This window comes from Artibeus jamaicensis, unplaced genomic scaffold (assembly GCF_021234435.1).
Source record: "Artibeus jamaicensis isolate MK-2021 breed Jamaican fruit bat unplaced genomic scaffold, CSHL_Jam_final scaffold_1964, whole genome shotgun sequence".
Classification (NCBI taxonomy): domain Eukaryota; kingdom Metazoa; phylum Chordata; class Mammalia; order Chiroptera; family Phyllostomidae; genus Artibeus; species Artibeus jamaicensis.
The window spans coordinates 15,897,853-15,920,396 of record NW_026522030.1 but is presented as its reverse complement, the minus strand read 5'-3'; the positions used below and the strand labels follow the sequence as shown (position 1 = coordinate 15,920,396).

General features: G+C 44.6%; 2 protein-coding genes across 2 annotated transcripts in view; both read right to left on the bottom strand.

Annotated features, from left to right (window-relative positions):
• Positions 1–22,544, bottom strand: part of GRIN3A (glutamate ionotropic receptor NMDA type subunit 3A) — a 152,988-nt gene that overhangs the window by 14,840 nt on the left and 115,604 nt on the right. The window lies entirely within an intron of this gene.
• PPP3R2 (protein phosphatase 3 regulatory subunit B, beta) lies at positions 7,725–8,237 on the bottom strand. Its single transcript, XM_037139376.2, has one exon. The coding sequence runs from the start codon at positions 8,235–8,237 to the stop codon at positions 7,725–7,727; it is 513 nt and encodes a 170-aa protein (XP_036995271.1).

Below are 22,544 nucleotides of genomic sequence, written 5' to 3'. Positions count from 1 at the left end.
ACGCATGCAAACAAACTGGGCGAGTGTGCGGCAAGAGCAAGAAAGCGGAAGGGCCCCTTTGTTCCCCTGAGATTACATCAGTTTGGGTTTAGGATAGATCGAGTGCTTTTCTTTTTTTGGGGGGGGTTATTTATTTATTTATTTATTTGATTATGCCATTACAGTTGTTCTATTCTCCCCCTTCATTCCCCTCCACCCTGCACACCCCTCCCCTACCATTCCCCCCTTTAGTTTATGTCCACGTGTCTCAAGTTCTTTAGATTCTATATTTCCTGTACTATTCTTGCCCCCCCATCTATTTTCTACCTACTGTCTATGCTACTTATTCTCTGTACCTTCTCCTCCCTTCTCCTCCTCTCACTCCCCTGTTGCTAACCCTCCATAATAAAGGAGAATTTCCCCAATCTGGCAAAGGAAATAGACTTCCAGGAAATCCAGGAAGCTCAGAGTCCCAAAGAAGTTGGACCCAAGAAGGAACACACCAAGGCACATCATCATTACATTAGCCAAGATTAAAATGAAGGAGAGAATCCTAGAAGCAGCAAGAGATAAGGGGACAGTTACCTACAAAGGAGTTCCCATCAGACTGTCAGCGGATTTCTCCAAAGAGACCTTACAGGCAAGAAGGGGCTGGAAAGAGGTATTTCAAGTGCTTTTTCAAAAGAATCAATCAACTTCCCCAGCTTTTGTGGGCTTTGGTTGGGTCCACACCCCCTAGTTAGACCACAAGCTTCTAAGGTCCTGAATCTCCTCCCTCTGTACCCTGCAACAATCCTGTATGGGAGTGGGTATGAGAGGGGAGATGAGAGGAGGGTTAATCCCCTGGGCAGAGAAAGCTGTAATCCCCTGGGGTGTGTTCGAAGCTGTGGCTTCCCAGTGAAGCCAACAGGTTCATGTTCTCCTGTGTATTAAGCTCAACATCTAATTTCCTCTCTTATTGATAATTAGCTAACTACTTATGGTAACACTTGGTCACACCAGGCCAAGCCTGTGACCCAAGTAAGCCAATTTGCATTTGAAGCAGAGACCTTTGGCATTGAAAGAGGCTGGAGCTGAGGGTACCGCTACTGCCTAAAAGACAGTCTCCCACTTCCTGCCACTAACCTCTCTGGATCCTGTGCTTCCTGAAGCATCCTCAGTTACTCTTTTATTTTTTTTTCACTTCAAAACGTTTTTTTCAGTAATCCTCTTTCTTGTTTAAATGAATCTGTTGCTTGCAACCAAAGAATCTGAGCTGATAGACTGCTTACAGGGTTTAAACCTCTCTATCTCTGAGGTGCGACTATAATCTTTTTTGAGATAGGCTTGACTTCTGCAGAACACTGCAATGGCTGTGTGAGCCTGTTCTGGAGAGATTTCTCTGACAAGTGAGGCTTTGCCTTTCTTTCTGTGCTTCCATAGGCTGGGTGCATAGCAGGTGCTCAATAAATGCTCATTAAATGAAATGCCCTCCTGAAAAGGAATTGGGTATAATTACTCTCAAGATTTCCAGTGTCTATTAAGTACTTTGCCCCAGAGCAAAACGACTTCAAGAACTAGGGGAAATCATTTTGTTTTTCAGTGATCTAGTGCATTAAACTTTGTACGATCTCTTCTCTAAGTCTGTAAAACCAAATCTTGGTGTTCAAAACAATTTTCTTGTTCTTTAATAAGAGAGTGGGGGTAGGGGAGGAATAATGGTTTGAGTGAGAGGTAAAGAAAAGAAAGACTATGGAGCTCCTGAAACACTGACAACTCCTATGTACTTCGAAGCAGAAGGAGGAGGAGGTGTATGCTGTTTCTAATTTTGAAGAATTCATTTTTATTTTCTGCCAACCCACTATTTTGCCCACAAGAATCTTAGCTCAGTAAAGTTAGTCAGATTCATTTTAGTGTCCATACACCTGGCCCTTTGTGAGGGAGAGATAGAAGGTGCAGACGGGTGTGAGGTGTGGGCTTCCTAGGCACCAGGGGCAGCTCCCAGAGTGTGCTTGGCTGGAGAGAGTCGGGTAAGATTGTACAGTGTAATTATTTGGGATGTCTAAAAATAATTGAACAAGTCATGAAAAGGGAGGAAGAAGATGTCCACTCAGCAAATCTGGAGTTTTCTCTTTGATGGATACGAGTTGAAAAATCACATGTAACAAAAGAAACAAAGCAGGAGATGGTTTGCAAAACCCAGGGAGACATGGCATGAATGACGTTAACGGTACTCGCACATTTGGATAAGCAAAATAATGTAGAGCAATAATGTACAGCAATCAGGGGCTGCAGTCAGGGAATTTCCCATCAGTCCCCAGGCCCCGGGGGCGGGGCCACCTCCATCTTGTCCAATCCAGAATCAGCACTACGGTCCGTCCCCCTGGCACCGCCCCTGTTGCTGAGGAGAGGCTTCTCTCTGTCCTTGTGTCCCTTAGGGGCTGGGCCAACCATCTTTCAGCCTTGGACACGGTGCTTAACTTGCTGCATTAGCTCCATAGTGCAGCCTTTTGAAAAGAAATCTTAATTTATTATTAAAACAACTCAGAAAAAAATCTAAAAAGCAAATTTGAGATAATTAACCATAATCTGTTTCTAGTTATGGTTATTCTAATAACTGTTTTCAAGTCTTCATATTTATAAACAATTACTTTTAATTCTTGAGTGCCTCTTCTGAGTTATGACCATAGGCATAGATATTCTCCAGAGTCGTAGACCTAACGTCTAATTATTATACTTTTTAAAATAATTAATATTATTTTCTAAAATTTTATGTGGTTTCATTGTCATTTTATTTATTTTAGTAGCTTTACCTACAACCTATTGTTTTATGCTGACTTAACTACCCCCCAAACTACCAGGTGTTTAATTTTCTATCATATTATTTATTTATACATGTGATCAATATTGCTACCATCAAAAAGCTTCTGTGTACAGCATTTTTAAATGATTATTTTTGATTCTTTCTTTGAGATCCCTGTTGCAACGGGTGGGATTAGCAGGTCAGATGATGCCACTGTTTTGACACTTGGTGGGTGGAGAACAGCCCCTGGGAAGAGCAAGGACCATTCCCACTGCTGCCAGAGTTGCCCCCCAGGCCCCCCAGTTGCTCACATCCTCATCGGCCCTGCTTTATAATTAATCCTTGCTTCCTGGTTTAAATATTCTCATTTGTACTTACCCAATTAGTGAGGCTAGTTTCAAATGTTTGTTTTCCTGATCTCCTTTTGATGCTCACATCCTCAACAACCCTGCTTTATAATTAATCTTCGTTTCCTGTTTTAAATATTCTCATTTGTACTTACCCAATTAGTGAGGCTAGTTTTAAATGTTTGTTTTCCTGATCTCTTTTTGTATGAATCACATATATTTATATCCATTGCCCAATTATGCATTTCAGAAAAGTTTGAAAAAAGCTCTTAACCCCTTTCCTAACATGTTGTGTTTCTTCATTTTTAAGTTTTCTTGTTAGCTCTGTTTTGTTAGATTTTATTATACAGAGGTTTGAAATTTTATGCAGCTGTGCTTATGTTCTGGTAAACTCTTTTGTTATTGCAGTTGTTAAAAAATATCATTTGTTGGAATTAATGTTTATGACCAGTTCTTTTATTTTTGAGAAACAATGAAGACTTCAATCCATCTTGAGCTTTTGTACTGAAGAATGGAACACATTAATTTCTCTTCATTGCGACTTAATTTCAGCCCACGCTTCAGAGGTACTTTAGCTAAAGTAAGGCCGTCCCATCCTGGTTTGACCTCTGTTCCTTTATGCTAATTTTGATTTTTATTTCTAAAGAATCTTCAAATTTTATAAATGTTGGCAAATAAAAAAAATTGTGAGAACAAACACTTGGTAAAACTAACAACAAAACTGTCTCTGGGTCAGAGTTAGCCTGTGAGCTGTCCGGTGGTACCTTCTGATCCCACAGCTTTACTGCTGTGTCCTTTCACTGTTATGGTTTTTTATGATGCTCCAGCTATTGCCTTTATAGCTGGCACATGATTTGCTGCTATTCACACAGTCTCTGGACGCCAGGATAGTAATGGTCCCAATGTGAATGCAGAGGGGTCCAGTTCTGATGCTCAGTCTGGGGGGCTGACTTCTCTGTATGATGCCACCTTATCTTAAAACACTTCTCCTGCCTGGCTGGTGTGGCTCAGTGGGTTGAGTGCCAGCCTATGAAGCAGAGGGTTGCTGGTTCAATTCCCAGTCATGGCATATGTCTGGTGCGGAGTGTTTAAGAGACAGCCACCATTAATGTTTTTTTTCCTCTCTTTCTCTTCCCCGCCCCCTCTCTCTAAAAATAAATAAAACTAAAAAACTCTCGCCTTTTCAAGTCATGCTAAATAGATAAAATGCGGTAGTCAGGAATAACTACCTACTTTACATTCTAACAGAGAAAATCAATAGCAAAAGCGAAGAATGGAATTTATAATTAAAAGAAAAATTCCTGGGAGGTTTTTCCTTGAGAATTCTTCTGAAGTTTCATAGACTTAGAGGATAAACCAACTTCTAGTTCCATATTTCTTCCTATGTTTCAAAAGATGAAGTGCCTGGTGCTTGGGGATTGCAACATACGGTTGAGAACAGACACGATCGGCTAACACAGGATTCATAAGAACATACTGTTTCTGATTTCTATAGCCCCAGTGGACATTGGTTGCTGGTATCAGTTTAATCTAAATACTATCAATAGTTTTCAAGATGAGATGAAGGTGGAAGATGATTTCAGCCTGCCTTCCTGACTACGTGTGTGGTTTTTGTAATACACAGAACCAAAGAGGCGGGTTCCTTGACAAGCGATTCATCTCTTATGCTAAAGTTGAGGCTTGATTTGATTACATTAACAAGACTAACAGAATCGTTTGAGGCAGGTAGATTTAGGAACTGCAAAAACAGACAATACAGTGAGGTGGGAAAAGCTTAGCATTTGGGGCCAGAAAGGCTGGTTCAAGTCCTTGCTTTGCTACTAACCAGCAGGGAAACCTTGGAGAAGTTTCTAGATCTCTCTGCAGAATCATCTGCAAAACTGAGGTGACAGCATCCACTTCACAGTGCTGTTATAATGATTAAATGATACAACAAATGCAACAGCATCTGGGATAGTCGTTCAATAACTGTTCACTATCTCACCCCAAATTGTTCGGAGCTGTATGTGTGCTGGCAACTGGTAACAGAGAGAAAGATCAAAGCATCCTAACTTGGAAGTAACTATGATCTTTCTTCCTCCGAAGCCATATAAATCAGATCTTTCCCATTGCTGAAGCAAGACACAGGTTCTCAGTTCAAGGTTATTGCCCGCTAAGCCTTGGGTAACTATACTAAGTAGACTGATGGAGGAGTTGGCTTAATTCCAACCACTCTAGAGTGGAAATATTTTCCTTCTCCTTACATTTGACTAGGTAATCCCACATGTTTCAACTCTTGGCCATAATTATAATTTTTCTGCATTTTACTGTGCATATTACAAAGTATACAATGTCTGTTTTTGGGGGTCATCTGGCTACGTGTGCTCACTTTCCTCATGCAGTTTCCTCCATAAAGTCAAAGGGTTGAGTGGGAATGAGAGGGCCTCTCTCTCAAACTTCTCCAGTTGAAAATTCTTCTGTCTCCTCTGCAAATGAGGAGGTGGGAGGACCTTTGTCATTGTTTTCTTTCTGGATTAGGATTACACACGAGTACAATTAAATACGGAGTGGGTGTGGCTCAGTACTAAGTAGGGCTCTAAAGGAATAAATATACTTCCTGTCTCCCTGGTGTGTGCATCCAATAGAAGTGGGGGGAGGGGGAAGAGAAGGGAATCAGTAGAATGAACCCATTGTGCTCCAAGTACTTTATCTCTCTCTCTCTCTTTTTTACATGTTTTGTGTTTGCGAATCCTCAAAACAATGCTGGAAGGTAGGAGGAATGACACAGAGAGGTTAAGTAACTTGCTCATACTCACACCACGACTAAGAAGTGACTGCAATAAAAATCCAGTTGGAACTGAACCCAAACCCAGGTGTGTCTGAGTCTTAGAACTATGTTACCCTGCAATAGGGGTATGGCTCACATTATCACTACAGAGTTGGGGGTGTTCAATGATGGTTAATGCATTTTCTTAGGACTGCACAGGAATTGAAGAGACAAGGACTCCTGTTCTTTGTGGTTCCTAAGTAAGCTATTGAATAAAAAGTGTGGCAGGATGCCTTGGTGGATGGGTTATGCTGACAGTAATTAAATCTGTGGAATTATCTTTCCTGCTTTTTCCTGCTAAGACTAGCTTCTAGCTTCTTCAAAACATACGGATGTTCTTTAAATGGATCTTCCTTGTCCTGAGGAAAATCACCTGAGTTTTGTCTCTTGGCTAAGAACGTGCAGGGAGAGTATGTTTCATTGTCCTGTGTTATAGAACCTCCGGCACCTTCCTGTCCACTGGGTGAAACAGGGATGGGGTGAAGTGTGACCTCGGAGAGCTAGGCATGTCTAGGGTATAGGCAGCGCTGTACTTACTGGTACACGGCTCTCCAAAACAAGCAAAACCAACCCAACCATCCCAGAGTTTCTGCTTTCTTCTGGAATGTACTATTCCCACCAAGGCTGATTTCCAGCTATCGGCATGACATCATTGACCTTGAAGCTGGGGAGAGATGCACACCCACTGGCCCTCGCCCCGTGAACTTGCCCAGAGTTCCAGCACATGCTTTGGCTGCAGGCTTATTAGGGTGTGAGAAAGTCTGGGATGAATGTCTCCTGGGATGGGAGAGCGCTCAGCTTCCCTGCCAGGCCCCAGGTCTGATTTCTGAAACTAAGCCGAGTTAGTGCAGACGGCATTTGCCTCTGCTGCAGGGCTTTGCCCACCCACCCTTGACCTCCTAGGACCACTGCCACTTTAGCATCCTGGGGAGAGCCCACTGCCTCCAGAATCTTCACTGCCTCGGCCTGGGGAGGGACGGCACTGAACCTGACCCATCCTCACCTGCTGGCTCGGGGCTGAGTACTAGAGGCCAGAGACCTCTCCAGAGTGGTTCCTGCCTTGTTTGACTGCAAGCCCTCTCACTGAACTTCATACCAGGGTGGACAGCCAGCCTTGAAGACCCACTGCCACCGAGTACTTAAGGCTCAGTGGGTTTCCCAGCTGCTCAGGGCACTAAGTCAGGCTTAAAGACCTGTTTGTGCCTGGGAGCTGGAGCAATGCAACATGAGGGGCCCGGCTGCATTCCTAGCCCTCAAGACGCCCTCGCGGATTTCTAGATGCGTTTTGGGGAGTAGGATGCATCCTGGGGAAGGGAGAGATGGGTTTCGTTGCCCAGAGAGAGGTGATTAAAAGGTGCTCAGGCAAGAGAAGAACATGTGTTCCTGCTGCTACAATGGGAAATTAACTATCTGTCAAAAGACACCCGAACACCACAAGTAAAAGAAAACTGTTAACCTAACGTGGGATTTGAACTGTACAATTATTTCCCATTTGTAAAATCATGAGACGGAAAGGCAAAGATATCTCCTTATTTCTGAACTTTTAAAGTTTTTCTTGGTTCTTTAGAGTGTGGGCTGTGAATCAAGACAAAGAAAAAGACGTTTATAAAAGCCGTTGCCTCCTCTTTCCCCACCAGGCTCCTTCAGGTGTCACCCTGAGTCTCTGTGAGAAGAATGAACACGCGTTGGTCATGAGGCTGGTGTCAGAAAATGAGGCCTTACGAAGAGAAATACGGTGGTGGGGCGTCTTGAGCTGATCTTCAAAGAGACAGAGAAGCGCAAGTCAGCGCTGGGCGGGGCTCCCCCACACTCACACTGCGGCCACCAACTGCTTGTGCACCTCCAGGCCGCCCACGGCAGCTCGGAACTCCTCGAAGGATATCTTCCCGTCGCCGTCCCGGTCCAGGGTGATGATGGTTTTGTCCACGAGCTGCTGGAGCATCCAGTCTTTCAGGCTGCCCCCCACCATCATGTGCAGCACCTGGAAGAGCTCCCCGTTGGAGATGTAGCCGTCCTTATCCATGTCGTAAATGCTGAACGCGAACCTCAGCTTCTGCTCCTCGTCTCCCTTGACGCTGAACTGGGAGGTCCCCACGATGAATTCCTCGAAGTCCACCTCCCCGTTGCCGTCGGTGTCAAAAACCTCGATCACTCGCTGCACCAACGGGTTCTTCTGCAGCTCGGGCAGGGACATGAACTCGTTCACGCTCAGGGCACCCGAAGAGTCCAAGTCCAGCTTCTTAAACCTCTTGCCCAGCCTTTTAATTTCGTCATGGTTAAAGTGGGAGCACATCTCCTCGGGGTAGCTGGCCTCATTGCCCATTGCGGACGCCCAGCCTGCTCCCAGGGGCGCAGGGCTGGCCGGTGGCTGTGCCCGGCTCGCGCCGGGACAGTTGCGCGGTCCGGACCTGGTGGAGCTGCTCGCGGGGCTCCACCAGGGGACCACGAAATCGGTGGGTGCTGGGAGCAGGCCAGGGTGGGGGTGGTGAAAGAGGATGGGGAGGAGGGGAGACAGGGTGGGAGGGGGTGTCTTGCAGGGCAGAGGAGATGGTAGGACAGGAGAGGAGGAAGCTGAGAGCCGGCTATGCTCCGCTCTTCCTGCCCTCGGCCCCTAGGAGGCTTCATGGATAACTTCTGTCCTCCTTGCTCTTCCTTTCTCACTTCCTCATTTTCCCTTTTCTCCTTACACTATAAACTCCAGGCGGGGGTGGGGTAGGGGCAGGGGCTGATCGGCACTGCTCACCGCAGCACCCCCAGCGCAGAGCCAGACGTACAGAACCTGCTTCATAAATGCGTGCTGATGACCTAGCAAGCAGCAGTCAGGGGCTCCTGCTCACCCTCCCGGCCTAGTGTAAGCACTAGGAGAGAGAATGCGCCATACCGCTGACCTTATTTATCCCCTAAATCCTCCACCAGGGGAAGCCAGGATTGGTTACCGGCCTTTCTCAGGACAGGGGGTTCAGGGTCTTTGTAGGAGGCTGCTCACATATCACAGAGAAGTCAGTCTTAAACGGATCACACGCTACAGGTAGTAGCTTGTGCCTGACGAATGCACACAATGCCCGGTTTGGGGCATCCTTCAAGAAGACACAGGTGCCAAGAACATCGCCTCTGTCACGCTGTTCCTTTGAGTCCATCGTCTCATGCACAGTCCATAGGCTTGTTGGCTGTCCTGCAGAGCACTCTGGGGCACGGCTGCAGTGCGCCAGTGCAGCCTGGTGCGTGTGCCGAGTGACGCTGGCTCCTAGGCCATCTCACGCTCTCCCTTCCTCCCACTGATAGGTCCTTTTTGTTGAAGATTGGTATCACACGCCCCCATGTTCCCTTTTCTTTTAGGAGCACATCAGTTACTCCAAATGCACAAGAAATCCATTTGGTTAAAGAACAATGGAATTCAAACGGACCTGGGGGAACCCCAGGCCACAAAGTCAGTTGGAAGGTGGCCCTGGCAAGATAGCTCGGTTGGTTACGGCATTGTCCCGATACATCCAGTTTGCAAGGTCAATCCCTGGCCAGGGCACGTACAGGAAGCAACCAATGAATGCATAAATAAGAGGAACAATAAATGGACATCTCTCTCTCTTAAATTAATAAAAAATATTAAAAAAAATTAATTTGAAGGGGGCAAAAATTCCTTCATTTAAAAAATGCTGGCATGTTCTCTGTGCTTCAGTTCAGCCAAAATATCAGTCTAAAGGTAACCATGTTGAAACTGGCCCGAGGCCATAGGGATACCTTACCCCCAGTTCTAGATAGTTTAAGAGAAAAGGAGAAGTTTGGAGGCTGAAATATTCGAAAACTGATTTACTATCAAGACTGTCTGAATTAACTAGATCTGAAAGATGCATTATACAAAAATAATTTAAAATCAGATGACCCAGCATCAAATCTTAGCTGTCCAACTTTGGAGCAATCTGGCCTTGCACAAGTTGCTTACTATCAGTCTCTCATCCGTAAAGTGTAGCTAGTAATACATTTTGTACACTTGTGTGAGGATGAAAGGTGACAGTGGCCAATAGGAAGAGTGATTATTATTCTTACTAATTTTATTACTATTCACACTGCTCGTGGAGACAATGCCTTAGAAAGAATACTTGGCCACCTGGGAACTGCAGTGCATGTTACATCTGTGGAATGAACACAACTCACACACCGTTCACAGTGTGCCGCTCACGGCTCTCCGTGTTCTTGATTTCAGCTCCTCCAGGGCGGTATTCTTTGGGACTGACTGCACACTTTCCACTGCAGGCTTGAGGAATCCAGGGCCTGACCTCGCTGGCCCAGCAGGCACGCTGATGGAATCCTCGCTGACTTTCTCCTGAGTAAATGCCTTGATGGCCGTCATTTAGAGAAGGAGTCGTCAGTGTGGAAACTTTCAGTCAGTGCATCCCCTGACGAGCGTGTGTTAGTAGGAAGTCTCCAAGGGGTAGTGGGGGGGGGCAAGAAACTAACAGACCAGGTTCCAAGGTGCTACTCTGCCTCTATTAGCCGTCAGCCTTTAGGGGAGCTATTACTGTCCTCACCTCAGTGTCCTCTTCTGCAAAAGGTGCTAATAATTATACCTGCTTTATCTACTACATGTGGCTATCGTACGAGTCATATGAGAGAATGCATATACAAATGTTATGTAAGAGGAGAGATATTGTCCCAAGAGTTAATTAATTTAATGGTTGAATAGACAGTATTGGGAAGATGGTGCCATTTCATTGAAATAATTCGTGTGTGCAGTGAGAATTGCTTTCCTCCTGCCCCGTGGAGGAAGCAATGTTATGCTGGACCTGACGTTTCAGTCGATGAGAGGTTGAGTTCCCCATTATTCCCATTTCATAAACCCTGTAATTCAGCATTATTATGGGACTCACTGCCATTGTTTTGATTTTCTCTGGCCATTAATCTCAGTCATTTCTATGGGAAAAGGTCTAATCCCATTTAGAACTGTGGAGGGATCCCGAGAGTGGGACATTCACTGTGGTAACTAAATTAAAAGAGTTGACAGATGGCTTTGGAAGAAATCAGGAGCCCGATGGACCTTCCATTTCTGCAAATTATTTCTTGCTGAAGAGTTTTCAGATGAAGAACTACGAGATGATTATGTGCAAAAATGTGTGACATTGGAAAATAAAACCAATAGCAATGTAAGTGATGAGCCCGGGGCTCGTACAAGGCGGCTTTACAGGAATCCTGGACCTTTAGCTGGAAGTTCTCTGCTTTCTGTGATGTTGCCTGTCACCATAGTTAACATCTGTCTGCACTGAGGCTGGTCACCTCGTAGACTGTGGAGCCCAGAGCTCTGAGTTTAAAACCTTTTACGAGCATCAGATTTCACATTTGCAAAGCCGGAATAGCGTAATGATGGCACAGTGTTATTTTAGGTTTCGGTGGGATAACACTTAAAATGATAATTGAAAAAAGCACCTGAAATAGCCTGCCAGTGCACAGGAGGTGCTTAATATGTTTTGTACTTGGTCTGTTTTCCTTTCCTCTTCTCTCATTTGTTTTCCGAAACAGAAATTTGACTCTGGCTGTATGTATTTTGTCCTCTTCGGATGTAAACATCTTTGTTTCAAGTTTAAAGCCACTTGACAAAAACGTCGAGCATCACTATGTGCCATGCTCTGCGCCAGGTAATGGGGTTTTATGAGGTGAATGAGGCATAGTCCCTTTAGAAATATACAGTTTTGCCATTAAGAAATGTACGGTTTAGTAAGCAACATGCTTTGAGGGTTTATTTGCACAGTCTTTTATGTTTACCATGCATAGTCAAAAAGATTAAAAGCATTATGCTTGATTTTCTTTTGTAATGCTGGGATAGTTTTTAATATGAGCTTTAGAGTGTATGATTCTTCAATCCTAGTTTTTCTATTTAATAACTCTTTGGTCATGGGCAGAGTTATTTGTTTGAGTCACTGTTTGCTCATCTATAAACCAAGGATACAAATGCAAACTTGTAACATCATTTTCAGGAATAAGTGAGATAGAATACATAAAGAATCAGACTCAATGCTTAGCCCATAGTAGGTAGAAAAGGGTACAGTCATCGTTGCCTACTTTAGGTTTGCCTGGAAAATTCTAATAGACTGTTTGCATATATACACATGCAGATGCACTCAATTATTTGTGTTTTTTTCACAAACGCTTATTGAGCATCTCATAGATGAGAAGGACACAGTGATCGACAGCAGAAACTTTCCAAGCTGTCTCTGTCCTCACGGAACTTACATGGTGGTTGAGAAGTTGCACATTAGTTACTTTATCACGCCCATAAATGTTAAAGAAGCACCTGTGGTGTTACAGGTGAGAGAGAGCACAGTAGGAATTTGATCCAGTCAGAGAGAGTCACATAGACTTCATTGGGGACTAGTGACTGAGCTGAAATCTCACAGAGGAGGAGCTAACAGTATGTTTTTCTAGGCATGGAAGAGTGTTCTGTGGGTCGGGGGGGAGGAACTCCCTGTGCAAAGGCCCTGGGGTAGGAGGAGCACGCCAATCAGGAGGAACTTAAAGGCCAATGTGGTTGAACAGGCAGGTCGAGGGACAGCGTAGTATTAGATAAAGTGAAGAGATGGTATGATCAGGCCCTGGACACTGAAGAGGGGGCAATGTTCATTCAGTCATTCCATACAGGATCTAAATTATTCAGTTGTGTTACAACATGTAAAGGGGGCGCTCCCACGATGTTGCCTTCTCAACCAACATGTGCTGAAATTCCACCACAGCTGTTGGGTGAGGAAGGATCTTCAGAAGCCTTAGATGTTAGGAAATGTCAGGGCAATTACATCCTTAGGCTTAGTTAATGCCTTTTGTGAGGAACAAAAAAGATGGCTTTTTTGATACTCTGTGACGTCTCACATTACAGCCACTAGATGGCAGTCTTCACACATTTCCAGGCTTTGTTTACTTCCAGCCTGGAATCTCCGGAATCCGGAGGCAACTACTTAGCACAGGCAATATACTTCAGGAGACCCGTTTTCTGGGATCACTCACAGATTTCAGGCTAAGGAAATCTAGAAAAAAATGGAGACTCTCTCACGGTAGTCCTAATCAGTGTGAACCCTGTTCACACCTTTAGTTGCATAGTAAATAAATAACATTCATGAGTTCACTGAATTTAACCAGGGGAAAGGCAAGAACTATCAACAGTATGTGCTTTGGGATATAATGTATGTCCCAAGCATCTCTGGCATATAAAAGAGAGACTTATTCCATGAGATCTGTTTTCTTGGTCATTAGCAAGGGTGATTGGGGACACCTGCTGGAATTAGTTTTTCAATATTAGAATTCAAACTTAGTGACCGGAGAGCAACAGAGAAGCAACCCTCATGATGACGTGGGCTGAGGGAAAACAAGTCTGGAGGCCTGTCGGTCTTCAGCCTGCCCACCCACCATCCTGACTTGAAATGCCCTCGATCACATTTAAAGAAAACAGTACTGTTGTTTTTTTTAAAGACTGGGGAAAAGTGCAGCCTAATGGTTTGTATAAGCCATCTGCTTGTTTTCCCACTGAAACCTCGGAGCTGAGCTGGGAGAAAGGAATTACTACAAAAACTGGCTAATTCATAGATGATTGGATAAAGAAAATGTACATATATACTGTAGAATACTACTCAGCCATAAGAAAAGATGAAATACTGCCATTTGTACAACATGGATGGATCTTGAGAATATGTTAAGTGAAGTAAGTCAGAAATAACACATTAAGAACCATATGATAATAACACATTAAGAACTCATATGTGGGGTTTACAACTGAAAGCAACAAATGAACGAATAAGAGAAGCAAACAAAAACACATGGACACAGACAACAGTATGGTGGTTACCAGAGGGAAGGCGGGTGAAGGGTAGTAAAGGGTAAAGGGGGTCAAGGGCATGGTGATGGAAGATGATCTGACTTTGGGTGATGGGCACACAATGCAATACACAGATGATGTAACACAGAATCGTACACCTGACATCTGTGTAATATAATTAACCAATGTCAACCCAATACCTTTAATTTAAAAATTAAAAATTAAAGAAAAGATGCTAAGTAATCCAGCACTTTGCAAAACAGAAAATCATGTTTTTCTAAAGTCCTGCTCAAAAGGTCTTCTGTTGTGTAACATATGTAATAAAAAAAGTTTACATTGGAATTCTAAGATGCTTGTAATTATAAAATGTTCCTGCTTTTTTGCAAATGGGTCCATGAGGGAGGGGAGGGTGCACCAAAAATTTCTTGCCCATGTTATTATTTACCAACTATTTTTTCTTCTGTGTGTATAGCTCTATACTCAGGGAAGTAGGGGGAAACATTTGCTAAGCTAGGTGCTCTCCTAAACTAGCTTGTTCAATATATTTCACTACTTACAAGCAGCCTTTATTATGATCCCCCAAACAGAAAAGATCTCCCTGCTCTTGCAGAGGTAAGAAGGGGCTACAAGGCAGAACACAGCAAGTCTAAGAACTGTAACTTACTTCTGGTTCTAGCTGCAGCTGCATTAACAGGTGAGCGAGGGAAGCTGGCCAACTATGATTTTAGAATCCCCGAGGAGGGCACCAGTAAGAGGGCTCAGGGTCCTGTCTGTCCAGCAGGGCCGGGCCTGGTAGGCCTGGAGGGTGGGGTCACATGGCATTGCTTATAATTTCATGCCTCAAGCTGTAGCTGGAGGGGTCTCCCCGCTACAAAGGTTACTTCCTCTGGGAAGCCTTCTCTGACTCTTTCTTGCTCTTTCATGGGTGAATCATGGGCTTGCCTGTGTCACGGTTCTTCCTTGTGTCTTCTACTGCTGCCCCTGTGGTGGTGAGGTGGAGGGGGTTTGTTCACAAGGCTGTCTCTCCCTGCCTGTGAGCTCCATTCACGTCTCCCTTGGCTGCTCCTGGCGCCTGTAGGGCACACAGGAGTTCAATACATGCTTCCTGACAGATGGCTGGCTGGCTGGATGAATGGATGGATGGATGAATGAGTTTGTTGTGGCAGCAGAGTAAAAGAAGGCTCAGCAGCCTTCTTTCTGAGTTTGGTTTCCTTTCTTTGGTGCAATTCCACCCCACTTCCAAAAAGGACACATGAACATCCTTGTGCTTCCTCAGGTTTCCAGAAAGCGCTACCTGGATAGGTTCCATCTGACCCTATGCTTGGCTTAAATATTAAACTTAATTACTGAGGCTATTCCAAGGGAAGCACTCAGCTGTCAAGGTGGCTCTCGACATACACGGGTTTTCAATTTAAAGCAATCTACAGTCATTAACTTTCCTTGCCTCACCATAAGTTTCATCAGGTTGAATAGCAGTGACATTTTAAATTGAAAAAGGAAGGGATAGGAATGAGAAGGGGCAGGAAGCTATTGAGATGTGACCTAGTTGTCATGAGCAGAAAAGACTGCATTAAAACTCACTGCTCCCCCACCCTGTACCATTCCCTTTGGGTTTTAAAAATAAACTGGACAGAAAACTGACCGACACTGAAGTTTCTTGATGTGGCTTGTGTGATTTCTTTGGCTTTCAGTGTATAGTAAACTAACCCTTCTCCTCTCTCTTCCCTTAACAGAGGGAAGAATGGATCTGCCATGAGACGCCTCCGTTTTCTCAGTGAACAAATATTAACGGGTTTCATGGTAGATGCACAGTTTGATGGTCTGAGGCCATGGTCAGGGATTAAAAGCCTACACCAGGGGACCAGTCAGTTCACTGTCCCCTGTATGCCATGGTCCAGTCGGTATCTTCAGCGAAGTAGCTCTGGCTTCCTCTAAATGAACCTGCTTGGGAACCACAGCATTCTCTAAGCTGGATATGCTGCCTGGCTCAATCTCAAGGTGAGGAAGTAAGCTTAAGAGAGCTTAAGTGATTTACTGAAGGTCATCAGATCGGTCAGGGCAGGGTCAGGACAGAGATACCGACCACCCACTCAGCACCTACGACCTGTCTGGCACTTTTATGCACATCATCTCTATGCCTTAGGCCAGATCGGAAACCTTAGGTGCTGCCCTCTACATGCTGCGGAGGGAGAGACTCAGAGAGGTGAGGTCATTCGTGTTCACAGCATTTTCATGCACCTTTTTGTCGCGGATACTTCAACACCATGGTTATGTTTACATTTGTTCCTCCATAACGCTCCTAAAAACAAACTAAATTGTGTTTAGTGATTTAAAATTAAGCTTTAAAAATTGTATGTAACAGACATGCTCATCCCTGCCTGCCCTGTGGCCCTGTCCCCTATGGGATGAATTTTAGGTTTGGGGGGGCCAAGGATGGGAAGGGTCAAGAGTGAATTAAAGGTCAGGTTGGTATTGGCAGCTAGAAATCAGGTGAGGTCAAGGATGAAGTAAGTTCAGGGGTGGGGTGAGGGTCAAGTTGAGGGTGAGGTCAGGGATAGAATGGGACAAAGTTTTTATTGTGCACTTGCCTTAATAATGATAATAATAAAACTAAGAAGTATAATGATTTACTTTTAGACTGTTTCAAAATTTACTTCTCCTTTTCCCTACCCCATGTAATCAAACTCTGTGGATTCCAGGGTGAGAAATCCTTTCACCACAACTTTTGACCTCTGGCTTAGTGAGTATTTGTCCCCCTCGGCACTCAGTAACAATGTGAGAACTCTGGACTCAGAGACAGAAAACCCTGTACCAACCAGTAAGATACGAGTTATCCTGGGGCTCAGAGGGGTTAAGTAATTTTCCCAAGGATATAAAGCTGCCTCCTTAAAGTAATAGGAGAGCCAGGGTGGTCTGGCTCCCAAGGCCAGGGTCATTCAGTGGACCTGGTCACACTTCCCTCTGCTTCCAGTAGGAGGCATGAATCTCTGCCTGCGCGCTGGACCTCTGTAGGTGCAGAAGCTGCCCATTCTCAGACCGTGAGGCTGCGAGCGCTGTCTCTTATATGGCCGCAGCCACCATCATCTGCCACGAGGGGGCGTGCTGGACATTCTTTTGCCCCTCCAGATCCACTCTCCACCTTTCCCCACCCTGCTTTGTGCCCTGGGAAGGTCTTCCATGGACCATATTGTTGGCTGCCTTGATCTAAGGCCGTGGTGGAAGATGGGAAGGCGGGAGAAACTGATGCCAGGCATTTATTACCCGATTCCGGCACAGCGGCCAGGTCACTGTGAGTTTTCTCTAACCAAGGGCTACGTTCCAGTTAGAAAGCCCTCTCCTATTCCCCACTGGGCTCTAGGAATGGCGCTCTCCACTTCCCCCTTGAGTTAAAGTGCGGTAATGGCTCTTCCACTTTACCTGCCCTGGGAGCCCATACTATTTCCATTGGTTCCCTTAAACCACCGTTTTGTAAATAGTTTCTTGAAAACTCTCCTCAGACTGTTTGAGTGTGCTAGCTATTCTGTGCCAAGATCAGCGTTCCCTTTTCCTTCTTGACTATTCCCAGCTGCTTAAAATGTGCATTATTCAGCCTATTATTTAAAGTAGACTCTCAGCCCTGGCGGGTGTGGCTCAGTGGATTGAGCGCTGGCCTGCAAACCAAGGGGTCGCTGGTTTGATTCCCAGTGGGTGCACGTCTGGGTTGTGGGCTGGGTCCCTGGTGGAGGGCATGTGAGAGGTGACCACCCATTGATGTTTCTCTCTCTTTCCCCTCCCCTCTGTCTAGAAATAAAGAAAATATTTTAAAAAATAAAGTAGACTTTCACAAAGAGGCATCATCATATGTACTAATAATTCCTTGAAGAATTCTGGGAGTTTATAAACTATGATCTGCTTACTGCCTTCCTTTGACTGATTTGTAAATGATGGATGTCACAAAACTTTCCCTGAAGCTCTTAAATTCTCTCAGTGATTTGAACAAAAAAAAATACCTTTTTTTCTTCCTGAATCAAAGGAAGTGAAGGAAATTTAAAACCTGCCATAAGCTTCCCCAATGGAATTTCTCTGCAACAAGGGGGAGACATCTAAGGTCAATTTAAATTTCTTCTCTGAAAATTGCCAGAGTCAGGCCTGCAGAATTGGACCTGCAATTTCCCAGGTGACTCTGGGGAGCAGATAAGGCCCTAGAACTTAAGAAAAATGAGTTTATCTTCCAGAGAAACTGTAGCTGGGCAGGTCTGGACCTGCCGAGAAATGAGAGGTGAATAGATCAGAGTTCTCACAGGGGGCCGAGTATTAATGTTCACTGCCAAAGGCATCTTTCATGTCTTATAACTAGGTGACCACATAATTCCTTAGTCAAACTAGAATATATATATATGTATGTGTGTGTATATATGTATATATGTGTGTGTGTGTGTATGAAAGATAGTGAAACACTGTGGCACAGACCCAGATTTGGGTTGTACCTAACTGAGAGGTAACTTCAGAAATAAACAGAGGAACGTCTTCCTCGGAGCACCTGCTGGGCAGGAAAGCCTCCAGAACATACCTGCTTCCTGCTGCACTATGTCCTGCACCCCTCTCCACCCAGGGGGAGAAGGGGGGGAGGAGGGGGGAGAAGGGGGACATGTTCATTAAACGACTGTTTTTTTTTAATTCCTCACAAGAGATGAAGTAGTGGAGGCTGGGGTGTGTTAGGGACTTGTCCAAGATAAGCTGATGGTAGAGGCAGGCTTCAAACACAGCCTGTTTGCTTTCAAAGCCAGTCCTTGTTCCTTACACAGACTCAGCCCCGCAGTGCATGGTATTTGAGGTGAAGGGGAGGGCAAACAAAGCCTGACCAGGTATGCTTCCTTCTTTTGACCTTTTCTGGGAGAGAGCTTTTAAAAAAAATGCAAGCCGGTGGAGACTCAAGGATTGAGCAAAAGGAAATCCAGCAGACAGATGGCCTTCCCAGAGAAAGTTCAATCAATGAAACTTTAGGTTTCTGGGTGGGTGATGCCCTGAAATTCTGTCTTGGGTTATTCAAGATAAATATGCTGGCCAGTGCATGAGGATATGCATTGCTGTTTAAATGCACACAGGTGAGCACCATTATATAGCACTTTGTCATTGCCTTGGCCGGCGTATGCCACAGTGCAGACCACCGTCCCTGAGAAACAATAGCGCCATGTGTGGCGCTAACGTTATAACGTTCTCTGTGACTGCGGGTGGCCCTCCTAGCTCCACACACATGAATGTTATCAGAATCTTCCTTATTTCTGTCTCCGAAGTTCCAAGTAAGGATATACCTTCTTTTCATTCCTCTAATTCCTACACCTTTCTTCCCTTTCTAAAATCAGTTGACCTAGAAAGTGGGACCAAGTTTGTCTTAATGACTATAACTTGATGGTTATGAGGAAACTGAGGCTCAGAATGGCCAAGTAGTGTGCCCAGCATCCCATAGCTGGTAGGGTTCAAACCTAGAACCAGCTCCAAAGCCCATGCTTTCTATCATTAGACCATATTGCCTAGGTTAGTAAATGCCTAGGATGGGGTGAAAGTAGGTTTACAGTTGTTCATATGGAAATTAATATGATAGTTAGTAAATAACAGTATAAGAATAAGTTTTGTGTATTGTGCACTCACAACTGTAAACCTCCTTTTGCTTCATCCTCTCGTTATGCCTCAGGATGCTGTATAGGGAAACCAAAGTCACTGTATCAAAAAGCTGGGAGGGCCCTTGAGGTTGATTAAATCCAAATACCTCATTGTACATATGGCTGGAGGTGGGCGAGATGAGAGAGCGTGAACATGGACAACATGTGGTGATCGCAGGGGGAAGGAGGGTATAAAGGGGCCAAAGGGTTGTGGGAAAATGCAATAAAAATGTTTTTAAAAAAGGTGAGAGAGGAGACAACTTTCCCATCCACAGACAGGTGCAGAAGCAATTGGTTGCCTACTCAGCATCCACTCTCCTGTCTTCTTCCTAAGAGAGTCCTGCTTTTGTTTAGGTCTCCATCCTCTGTGTGAGCATGTGTTTCAGGGGAAGCTGCCCTATCACCAAATACAAGGGGTGAGTCATGGATGGTCTAAGTCATCATGGGGATCCCATTATTCTCACCCTTGGTTGCCTTAGACATGAGCAGATGACATAATTTTGGCCAATCAAATATGAAGAAGTTTATTGGAGGGTGTTCTGGAAAAGGTTTCTCTACTTCTGAAAAAAAGCTAGAGAAAAACACCTGAAGAGATCTATGACATCCTCTCCCAGGAAATGGAGGGAGAGGCAGTATTCATACTTCTGGTATTAACTATTTACTGTGCCAGTGTTCTTACTAGATGTTTCCATAAATGATCTTCTATGCTCAGAACAAAATGGCAAGGTAGGTTTTATTCTCACTCACAGAAGAGGAAACTGAGACTCAAGAGTCCTTCAGCTAGTAATTGGTAGTCACTCAGCTAGTAATTGGTAGAGCAAGGATGCAAGTCCCAAAACACATGGTTTCAAATTTATCATGCTTTGTGTTCTATATTTTCACATCTGAATAAATAGTGGTTGTGTTAGTCAGTCTCCAAAAGTATGTTCCCCTCTGTGTCCTCGACTGGGATCAGGTTCTGAGTTTGCAGCGACCTGTGCCCCAAGAAGTTTGCCCTGGGAGTCACGTGGTCCCTTCAGATGACATCTCAGTCTGCTAGTCCTCTGAAATGGCAACAGCCTAGAGGTGCGCCTGTGGTCAGGGAGGTGTAAATCTTTCTATGTTGCTGGCTTTGGGGACATGAGTGGGAGTGTCCTTTTGTCGGTCTGATGTCTTGCTGTCAACGTTGAATCGTTTGGAGATTCTGAGTTAACAATCCATCATAACAAATGGGAGAAAATACCAAGTGATAGTTACTTTGCAAAATTTCAGCAATTGGTTTGTTTGCTTTCTTGGATGAATTAACTTAGCTGACTGGTGTGAACCCAAAAGTATTTCTTTTAGGAAAAGCCATGCAAATAAATCCCTTCCAACAAAGATAAAAACACCTGCTTTACCAGGGTTGTAGTAAGAACAATGGCTTAATGTCACTAGTACAGTTTCTGTCATGTCGTAAGAAATAGAACATGCCAGTTCTCTAATTCCTCTTTGCTTCCTTCAAACTTTGCTCCATGATCATCTCCATGAGGCCTTCCGTGACTGTTGTCATCACCCTTATCCTCCTTCTCACCTTGCAAATACTACTTAATTTACTTATGTAGTATGTCTATTGTGTATTATCTCCTCCTGCTACAATGCAAACTCCTCAAAGGCAGAGACTTTTGTCTCTTTTGTTCAATGACATACACAGTGGAACCTCGGTTCTTGAACTGAATTCTTTCTGGAAAAGTGTTCGAGAAGTGATTTGTTAAAAAAACTGAATCTCCTCTGTCACCTGAGAGACATATGACTGATCATACAGGTATCATCACGAAAGGGCTGTTGGGTAGAAAATCAAGACTCTGAAGTTTTGTTGGATAACCGAGACATTTGTTTATGAACTACTTAGTCGAGAATCAAATGGTTTGAGAACCAAAATGTGTGAGGACAGAGGTTTTGTTCCTGGGAGACAGCCTCTCCAGAGTGCCATGGGAATTTCCTCCATCAGCCAAGTTGGCAGCAGGGGGAGGTTCTCACATGGAGCACCTGAAAGGCTAGCAAGATAATTGGAGAGAGGAAAAAGCCTTTCTCTCCAACTTCTGGTACCAGATTGAAGGGGATACCAGGGGAAGGCAGGCACACGCGCCACGGAAGTAAAAATGGCCCAGGGGAGGTGTGGACCAAAGAGGGTGTCAGTCTAGCCTGGGGAAAAAGGGATTGGTTGAGAGGCGGACCCACCCAAAGCATATGAAAGTTTGGGAAGTCAATTGGTCATTTTGAGAAAGCACCTGGTCCATCCCACACGCAAGCTAATACAATCCCACGGGAATACAAAGGGGTGGCTCTCTCTTGCTCATGGCATGCTGGCTCTTGACCTGCACTTGCAAGACAAACTCATTCTCCTGTTCTCTCCATGGGCCATGTGGCCCATGGGAGGGAATTTCTTTCTCTCTCTGTCTCTCTCTCTCTCTCTGACCTGGTGATGCATTTGCCAGTGTGTGCATGTGCTCTCTCCCAGGGGTACATGACCTTGAAGACTCCTTAGCAGTCACCTGTGGGCTTCAAAGAAGTTACTTTAAATTGGAGCAGGAACTCTGGACCCTGGCTTTTGTCTCGGTCTTGCTGAGGGGTTGGGCTTTGAGACAAGAGTCTGCCATTCTCCCTGATCATGCAGCACCTGAATAAAAACTCTTTTCTTTTACACCAGTATCTGCTTCATGAGTTTGGCTTTTGTGGTGAGAGGCAGCTGACCCTTCATTTTCTTTGTGTGTTTGTTTTGTTTGGCAAGAGCGTGACTGTACAAAGTGTTTAGAACAGTGTTTGGCACCATACCGAGTGCTTGATAAATACCGTTGGACAAGACAAACCCGTTCTTGCAGGTGGTCTAAGTTCTCTGAAGTGGGTTGGGCAGGTCACAAAGAAGCAGAGGATCTGCATTAGCTGTGCAGTGCCTCCCAAAAAGGCTTTCACTGAATCCCATCTAACATCACATCATGCTCACAGTTTCTAGGAATCATCAATACAAGAATTAGCTAGAGAAATATTTTTGCATTGTGCAAACACTGCTAATTCTGTTATTCAGTGTCATTTTTCAAAAAAGAATTATTTTAGAATTTAGTACTAAAACCAGACTAATTTCCTTCTTTTATTCTGATTAAAAATCTTCCCAAACCATCTTATAGTCTATTTTTTTTTGTCATGGCTGCTCAGAACATTGGAGGTCAATTTAATTCTCAGAGCATTG

Bases quoted from the DNA above. Each gene is read 5' to 3' on its own strand.
- PPP3R2 (XM_037139376.2), bottom strand. From the start codon at position 8,237: ATGGGCAATGAGGCCAGCTACCCCGAGGAGATGTGCTCCCACTTTAAC.